The following is a 9,453-nucleotide window of genomic DNA, read 5'->3' as shown; positions in this document are numbered from 1 at the left end:
GAGTCTTCACTTCTTACCTTTTGCATGCAGACCCTAAATAAAGAGCAGGGAACTTCCATTTAACTTTAAACACACCCCCCCCCCCCCCCCCCCCCCCCCCCCCCCCCCCCCCCCCCGCCCCAAACCAAACAAAAAAACAGAGGCCTTTCCATGTAGTTCACACAAAATAGAGTCCAATATAATTAACTTCTGAAGACTTCAACACAAGCACTTGAAGACACTGGCTGCTTCATCAAGGTTAATTAAGCATTCATTTCTTAGAGACTTCCATGGAATCTTTGCTGACTCAATTTGTTGTGAAAATATTTCTTTTTGAAGTGAACTAAATTCTTGCCAGGCACAAGGAAATCTGTTAGGTTCCTTATGAATTAATGTATGTCTACTTGTTTGTAATGTATGACTTTTTGCTAGCATTTTACATCCTATTAATATTATAGGCAGCTGCCAAGCAACAAGAGGTTTCCGGTGAATGCAGTTTTATTGTTTATTTTAATATACAGCTGAACTTTAACAAAACAAAGTTTCTTTTACAATATGCAGTTTATTTAAACTATATTATGAGAATGCCCAGTTACTCACATCTGTAAAAAACTTAATCCATCAAAAATTCTTATCTATATTAATAAATTTCATGTTAAGCAAGAATTATTAAATATTTTTAGGAGGCAATGTACACTTAGCAAGTATTTTACAAACAGAGGTTATACCACTCTGGCTTGGAACATGAGAACTATAAAAGTTTGAAAAAATCATCTGTATATCACTTCTGCAGATTTGGTATCTGCATTCAAAAGTAAAACAAGTCACATCAATTACCACTTGTTCTATGAGTATTCTATTTTAAAATATCTCTTAAAAATAAATTACTGTAACCAATGTCTAAAGTGAACAGGTGACCACCCATGTAGCAAGATCAACTAAAATAAATAATTTACAATAAAAATTGTCACTAGCACTAAATCATCATACAAAAACAATTATTGCATTTAGCTCTGCACAGAAAAAAACCCTTTTCTCATAGCAATATGAACTGCTATAGATGCTACATCTATACTATCATCCTCTTTTAGCTGAAAAGTATAAACAGCTAATTTTGTGCTAGAGCTGCAAAAATATTACAGTTTATTCATGTTTTTAAAAAATATTTAAAGTAAGTTTATATCCAACTAATACTAATTTCTAGAAATCTTCAAATCTTAAGAACCTTCACCTTAAAATTAGTTGGCCAACTTGTAATTTCACTTTTATTCTGAATTCGAAACATCAGCTAACTCCTCACAGATAGTATTTCTCCTTAAAAAAGGGAATCAAGGAAGTTTGGGAAGGTTAAAAGAGGTTAGAGAATTAAAATAGGAGGTTAAGTAGCAATGAGTCCTCCTTTTTCCTTCAAATCTCGGGGAACTTGCATGGTCAGGCCCACTGAAGTGGCATACCAAAAGTTACTATTATCTAGACCTACAAATACTAGCTGGAAGTAACTCAGTCCTTTCGTACTCTTCTTTTGCGCACTGATTTCAGTGGACCATCTCCAAAACCTGTGCTTTCATCAGCTTCTTTCATCTGAAGGAAAAAAAAAAAAAAATCGGTTTAAAATTTTAATGCTGAATTTTAATTATTGAAACTGGCATGTTACTTTATTCCTCCTCTCAACCCCCCCAATCACATTATCACTAACTGCAACACTTAAGCGATAGGACTTTTTTTTTTCCACAATACTAATCTAACAATAAATAAAGTGGGTAAAAGACTTTTCCTTTATATGTTTAGAAGGAATAGAATAGTACATCTAAACTGATGTCAGAAATTTGGGTTTGCCCATTTCCTCACTGGTTTAAAAGCGATGACTTTTTAATGATTTTAGCAACTTCCTGAAAGTGCATCTTATGCTAATTTTAATTTCCACTTCTTAAGCAAGAAGCATTTAAAACAATCTAACTGCTGCCTTTGGAGATCTACAAATAGAACAAACTGTTCTTAAATCAGGTGTGTTCTTCTCAGTTTAAAAGTGATTAACTTAGAGGCGCATGAAAAACCTTTCCAACATGAACTCCGTTCTCAGACAATGCATTGCTCCCTCACTTTCCTACACCACCTAATGGCAAACACCTCATTCAGAAGTAACAGCTGACAGAGTGTGGCGCAACCTGAGTAAGGACATGGTGTGCATGACATCTCCCAAGTAGGTCACTAGCTAACTCATGACAGAAACTTGTACACCCTGAAAATACCCACTGAAGAGCAAGCCATAACCTCATTGTGATACTGTGTAATGGCATACACACATTCCGATCTTACTATTACTTTCACAAAGAGTCACATGGATCTTAACAGGGTTCATCAGATACTGTGTTCCTAGGTAAATGTACAAGGAAAAAACCCAACCATCTTACAGGAACAAGAGGAAGTACTGAATAAAGGGTAATTAATGAAGATTTTCAGTGTTGAAACAATGCAACCTCATGCAAGGTACAGTTTCCTAGAGGAGTTTTATATGAAAAGGATTTAACATTACATTAAACTCCTCTAATCTGGGAAGGGACTCATTTAGGGAGTGACAAGCACAAGATGACCAACAGAAATACTGTGGGTGGATCTAAAGCATTTCAGACATACCAGAATTTCTAAATGAAAGGATAACGAGTAGTTGATGAGCAAGAAAAGCACACACAGATTCCATTCTACAATGTTATTTTCTGAAAAACATTTTATAGATTATCTGGTGACTGGATTAATCTGCACAAGAAAAATGAAACTGCAGGTGCTGAATTCAAAACCAGTATGGTCATTTTGCTTAAAACCTTATTTTGGAATTAAAAAAAAACACAAAAAACCCCCGAAAGCTTAAGGTCTCACTGAAAGGCTATGTGGTTAGAAGCACATGTTCCATCAATTAAGTAGCATCATAAAAAGACATTGACATCTACTGCAGCATCCAAATTTTCAACACTTGCAATTCATTTAATAACCTGCTAAAAACTATACTCCTGTAAAAACGTTTCAGGTTTAGAGACCTGCATGATCACTTCTATACTGTACCTGTATTTTACAATAAATATCACCTCCTAGCCAAAATTACACAGGAAGAGACATGTTTCACGAACCTATACAGAGCATTTAAGGTGTCAAACTCAAATAAAAACACATCTCCACCTCATGATTTGTTTTATGGCTCAACAGAAGAAAAACTCTTGTTGTAGGTAACCGGGCTGAGTTAGAAGTGTGATCTTGGACAAGGGCAAGGAGAAAATAGGGGGAAAAAAACCCCAAACTTACCTCATCTTCTGAACCAGATTTATTTGACATATCACCTTCTTGACTTCCATCTGCAACTTCGTTTTCTTCTTCATCAATATCTTCACCACCTTCACCTTCATCTTCTGCATAAGAAGTTAATTTTACTTTGTAAACAGAACTATATTAAAAATGCACTATATCCAGACACACTAGTAAGGAAAAGAAGCCAATTTCAGTCTTAGAATGAACTGCTTGTTTACAATAACCCATAAAAACATCTCTGCGATACAGAGTAGAATTCTCATGAATTAGTAGAAATTGATCACTGTCAGATTTAATAACAAATTTTAATAGCTTCAGCCTAGCCTCTCTTCACAATAGCACATACTCTCTCCAGACTTGTAAGTGACCGATTAAAATGACAACCTTAAGCTCATTTCCTTTAGGGAAGTCCTTAAATCCAAGGATTGTATTAGACAGTTTTGGGACCGTAGTCCAAAATAGGACAACTTGGGCATCCCAAATCTGACTAAATTCTTACTTAGATAGCAAAGTACAATATTGTAGTTATCAGTCACCCACCATGGGGGACACCCACATCCTAAGGGAACTCCCCTTCTCAACAGAGAATTCTTTTGGCATACTGTTTTGGTTGAGGGATAAGCAGCTCTACGCTCACCCCTTTCTTATGCATTATTGCAATGCAGAAGCTAGTCAGAAAAGTGCTGTACTCCCCTCACCTCACTCAAACTATGCCCAGCTTGCACTACTAGGATAAAATTATTCAGTTAGACCTTTGAACTGACAGGGAATGGAGGGGGGTGGGGAAATGTTAAAAAAAAAAAAAAGTACCTTTTTATGCTCCAGAATTCCCTGGACAAACTATAGGCTAAGCAACACAGAGGCAGTTGCTACTTTCTTACTAAGGCCATGTCACTGCACTAAAGAGCAGTGCATGCACCAAATATTGCGAATTCTAGGCTGCTCTCTGATCAGCATATAGGTTGCCCTTCTAGGGTAACCAACTCTCTGTATTATTCATACTTTGTGAAAGAGGCCAGGCACCCAACTGTTTTGATTTCCACTTTGGGCTTCAGTACTTACAAGCTGGCACTCCCACCTCTGCATTTAAGGTATCCATGCTCATTGTAACAACTAAACGTCAGCAACCACAGCATGATTCAAAGAAAAGTTAGTGGGGCTTGGCAAGTCTCTTCCTTTACTTCAAACTGAGGTCTTGAAGTGACAATTTCTAGAAACTGAGTACCCTTTCCAATACTTTCTATCAAGAGTAAACAAGAAATCATACCTAAATCTGATAGAAAGGATATAAGATGGCATTTTACAACTTAACAGTCTGCCAGTGGCTCAGTTAAAAACAGTAATGAAGCAGTGCTCAGCTCTATCCTTGTCAGGTCATGCCTACATCTCATAAGCAGTACTTCTGTGTTAAAAAAACCCCACAAAACCAAATAGCCAACCCCCACCCCCCTAATTCTTACTGTTTCAGCTCAGTAAAGCTGAAACAAAAGTAACCATATAAAGTCAGATGGTAGTCACATGTAAGATGTGACTCTCCTGATTCTTGGTGATGAAAAATCTAGAAAACCATCATTTATTAAAATATTTGAGACTTCTGTAGGAGTACCAAAAAACTTTGCCTACAGTATAGCTATAAATTGAGCCAAATAGTTCATAACAATCAGTGAAGCTCTAAGAAATTAGTTTTCCCATCTGTAAATATACCTGATACATGTCTACAATAATATTTTTCTACTATTATTATCAAAAGGAGAAATAGGACCAAAAAAATTGATATCATAGTTTAAGACAGAGGTAGACAAAGATTTCTTTTCCAAAAGTAAGCCCTTAACAGAAGAGCTTTGCAATAATTCACAAAGCCTTTGCTCATATTTTAATGAAGAGATTAGAAGTTTTAAATAATGCAAACCTAGCACCTCCCATAAGTACTAATTTCAACAAACCAAAAAACTTCAGACATCAGAATTCGTAAAAGCCAGAACTGGACAACTATCCTATTTAGAATAATTAATTTTAATTTAGTCTAACGGTAATTAAAACAGTATTTCATATAAATACATGTATAACTTCACAGATAAGGTTCAGACTGTGCCCCTGAAATTCCATTTCTTGGCAATATTCTTTTACTTCCCAGAATATTCTTCTAGAGGGCAAGGAAAGCAAGGAGACAAAGCAGATGATGGACAAGTCAAGAACACATCATCCTTTAGCAATGTCACGAAAATTACCATAGAGCAAAATAAAACAGTAAATCACATGGACAATGCCCTTCAAGAAGCACTCTGCCAGCAACTCATTCTCACTGGAGCCAAAGAGATCTACAAGTGTTTCTGAAATTTGCTATTGTGCCACCCTTTTTCTTTCTTTTTTTTTTTTTTCTTTTTCTTTTTTTAATGGCCCCATGATAAAATGTGGATCTCAAGTCATCAGTATTCCACAGCTCAAACCCCATTACCTTCAACTCCAGAAAACAAAGCAGCAGATAATGACTATAAAGGAACTGTAAAAATTATCAGGATTCAAAGAGAGTAGTAGAAAATATTTATGACTACAGATACCATACTGAGAAATCTCAGAGGAAACTCACATCTGTATCTGATGAAAGCTGGCATCCACCAGCTTGAAGTTCTACCACCAACAATGAAGTGGGGCGGGGGGGAGTGGGGGTAGCGGCCAGAAAGTAGAGACCATTTTCAAGTCCTGGCCCAAATTACTTCCCTTTCCCAGTACCTGAAGGAGGAGCCTCCCTTCCCATCTTCTTCGTATCCTTTATAAGCTCTCTTTTTGTCTCCTCCATTTCTCTTCTCTCTGTAGCAAAAAGCATCAGTAGAAGGAAGCAGAAGACAAATTCTCTAATGTTTTCAGATATGAAGAGGCAAAAGAGTGATAGGAAAAAAGGGAAGATTTCAACCTGCAAATGTGAAAGGTGGCAGGAAGCTAAGGGAAGCTAAGCAATTCTTCTTCAAACAGAAACCACTAAGTCATATGACAGCAAAGCGTAATCCTTCCCTCTGAAGCCCAGAATTTACTTGAAAACCTTGGAATAGTCATACAAAAGCTAGCTATGTTAATTTTACTCTGTGTTCAGTTTAGTAACAAAGTAAAGGTCTAAAATGGAACCTACTTTTGAAACATCATGAACAGCTGTTCCACGTGGAATTCTTTAAAAAAGTTGTGGGAACTAAACAGTCTTCCTCTACGATTGCCTGGACCTTATTTCTAACATTCAAACACACACTTTAACATATTATTTATTAGGTGATGTGTTGTAATTAACTAAATTAACTGACTGACTTAACAGAAGAATATTGGAATTCAGGTATCTCAAGACAGCCTTGCAACAGTAGCATATTAGGTACAGAACATATCTATAATGCGCATCAAGACTGGATAAAAGAAAAATTCTGTAATTCAGGAGCAAAGAGCAAGTAGAGTAAGATCAAAAGGAAAGTGTAGGAAGATACAATGCTGAAATGCTGTACCTACAATTTATGCTAATGTAAAAAATACATATAGCATAACTAAAATAATTAAATGGCTAGGTAAGGCTCTCGAATGGTAAGGCAGATGGACTAAGTTTGGTGTGGCAAGCATTGTGCCAACAACGTACTCAATTCTGTAAGTACTGGTATGGGACAATCTGATGCTGAGCGAACTTTTACAGTCAGAAGCCATCACCACTCATCAAATATAGTGCAGAGATAGACAAAACCCACAAAGTTTCAGTCAGTAATACAAAGTGATGTCAGTACTGAGAAAAAAAACAAACCAACCATGAATGTCTGCTAGGTTTCTAACTTTCCATGCCAGTCATTTGTCATTTTCTTTGTTCCTACCACGGAACAGTAAAATAAAATGCAGAATCTTGCAGAGGTCTGAGGCTAAGGATTTTCTCATGGCAGTCAAGATAATGCACTGTAAGTTAGGTGATTTGCTTTTTATTCATTGCTATAGACTCAGGGAAATGCTAACAGAACATCAAAGCCATAGTTCAATAGTACCAGTAATCTTTGATGCAGTAACACAAGACGATTTTATCCTTGGATGCCAAACTATAACTCAACCTGCTGAATCACTGATCTCTTTCTCCCTTGGGGCAGCAGGACAGACCTCTGCAAGCATGCAATGCATTGCTAGAAAGCAACACAAAGGAAGCAGCAGAGTTCAGTATTTCAAGTCTACTGTATTTTCAGGCTTTAACAAGAGTTACTAAAATCAGTGCCCAACAGAATAGTTCAAGGTACAATCCCCCGCCCCCCCCCCAGAGGAGTAAGCAGAAAGACTTACGTTAAAGACTTAAAGCTATTCCAGACACGTTTTAAAGACAAGAATGGGACTTCAACCACTTCAGGTACATATATCTGAACCATTCAAATGTGTTCAATATATGAAATATTTAGAAGGGAGAAAATATGCATCACTGCCTACAAACATAAAAAGACTGTTGGAAGCACGTTAATTTCTTGAAAGCGAAAAAACACTGAGCGCTTTACTTTCTGCTTGTGTTTATCAAAGAGCTATTAGCCATGGAATGCCACTCACTAGAGGTTGTCAAAGAGAAAAGGAAGACTCAGAGCAAGGCAGATTTTGCATATTATGAGATAAATGGTTGTAATTATTGGCAATGCAAACCACGAACTAGTCCTATTCATGTCTTTATATTTAATCAAACTGTGAGGTGGCTTGCTCATCTTACCATCTTCAGCAGTATCTTCATTTTCTTTTACTTCTAATTCTATTTCATCATCTTCTAACTCCTCTCTCTCTTGTTTTAGTTCTCCCTTTGTAATTGGCTTAGATATATCAGGTTTTTTGAAGTCAATATCTTCATCTGTTTTCTACAACAAATTAAAAATCAATTTACATTTAAACTCAAATTAAGAATTAAACACAACAGCCACTGTAAGCTAAGTAATAACAATGGCACATTAAAAGTGCATATTGTTGCACAGATGCTAGGAGTTTTCAAATAAAGTATTAAGAATAAAACCAAATAAAAATATAGTAAATTTCTCTAACCTTTGCTGGCCAGCAGAACAACACACCTAGACCAACAGGGAGAGCTAAAGTCAAGATGTAAAGAACCCAGAGCCATGGATGGTCTTCTGCAGCAGTTACCAGTTGACTGAACATACCGGGCTATATTAAAAACAATTTAAAAAAAAAATTTGCATTTACAACCCTCTCAACACTTCAATAAGTTTATAAAGTGTACTGTATATATTTTAAGCTTTATGTTGCCCAAAGAAAACCATTCCTTACCTTTGCTTTTTAATGACTAAAACAATATTGCATTTCAATACTAGTAAAGTAACAACTTGACAGACTGCAAATAAGTAGCAGGTAAGAAGGAACAAACCTGGTACTCCAAACATACTAGACTGGCCACTACCCAATTTTGTAAAGCGACATTTTGAGTGTTGGCAACCTCACACTTTACACCCTTCCCAGCTACTCTATTTTTGCCCCACACTGCGCTAACTCAGCTGAAAGCTCCCAAAGCATCAAGAACCTCAGAGCAGCAGCCAGCCTCCTGAAGAGCAATGTCTTGCCCTATCTGTACTACCACGTTCTCTCCTTTGACAGCCAGTTATTCAGGGAGTAGACTGTCCTCCCAGCCCAGTTCTGACTTATACAGTAGAGGTAGGTAGGCAAGTGCCTGGTCCAGTAAGACCTCTGGAAAGGATACATCAACTAAGGTAGGAAGTTTGAGAGGCACACTGGAGTGAGGGGACTCAAGGGAATATTTTTTGCTGTTGTGTGTACAGGTATAAATGCAGGTCCAGACATAAACCCAAACATTTCAGAAAAGGGCAAGGTTGTGGGAGGAGGTGGCTTTCCTAATTGCATGGGCAGATATGCTGTTGCTACTTGCTCATGTGTGACAAACAGCAGCTGTCAGGAATTGGCCACACTTGCCACCAACCCACCATTTCTTTCCCACAACTGCAGGCCTGCCAAGCAAAGAAAATATAGGACTGTTAGAAAGAAACTGTAGTCAGTAAAGGCAGCCACTAGAGGGGCTCACGATCCCATACGTCAGGACAAGTTCATCCTACAATATAGGAAAGAGATCTAGAAAAAACTGTGGCAGCTGGCCAAGTGGAGTTTGCAAGCAAAATGCGGACGCACACATAGAAACAGAGGAACAGATGCAGCTCCATAAACATACATGCA

At 37.3% G+C, this 9,453-nt stretch overlaps 1 protein-coding gene across 2 annotated transcripts in view; it reads right to left on the bottom strand.

Annotated features, from left to right (window-relative positions):
• Window positions 1-470: 470 nt before the first annotated feature.
• CLGN (calmegin) overlaps window positions 471-9,453 on the bottom strand; it is a 31,905-nt gene continuing 22,922 nt past the window's right edge. Inside the window, exons 12-16 of one of the 2 annotated variants that reach the window (XM_030012954.2) lie at window positions 8,296-8,415; window positions 7,973-8,114; window positions 6,007-6,084; window positions 3,274-3,377; window positions 471-1,560 (exon numbers count right to left, since the gene is read on the bottom strand). In XM_030012954.2, the coding sequence (XP_029868814.1) occupies window positions 1,480-1,560; window positions 3,274-3,377; window positions 6,007-6,084; window positions 7,973-8,114; window positions 8,296-8,415 (525 nt within the window). In that variant the 3' untranslated portion in view covers window positions 471-1,479. The remainder of the gene's footprint in view (window positions 1,561-3,273; window positions 3,378-6,006; window positions 6,085-7,972; window positions 8,115-8,295; window positions 8,416-9,453) is intronic. The other variant, XM_030013038.2, reaches the window with a different exon arrangement.

The sequence above is a fragment of the Aquila chrysaetos genome, chromosome 1 (genome assembly GCF_900496995.4).
Source record: "Aquila chrysaetos chrysaetos chromosome 1, bAquChr1.4, whole genome shotgun sequence".
Classification (NCBI taxonomy): Eukaryota; Metazoa; Chordata; class Aves; order Accipitriformes; family Accipitridae; genus Aquila; species Aquila chrysaetos.
Note: the sequence above shows the minus strand (reverse complement) of the source record. Positions and strands in the feature narration are given on the sequence as shown.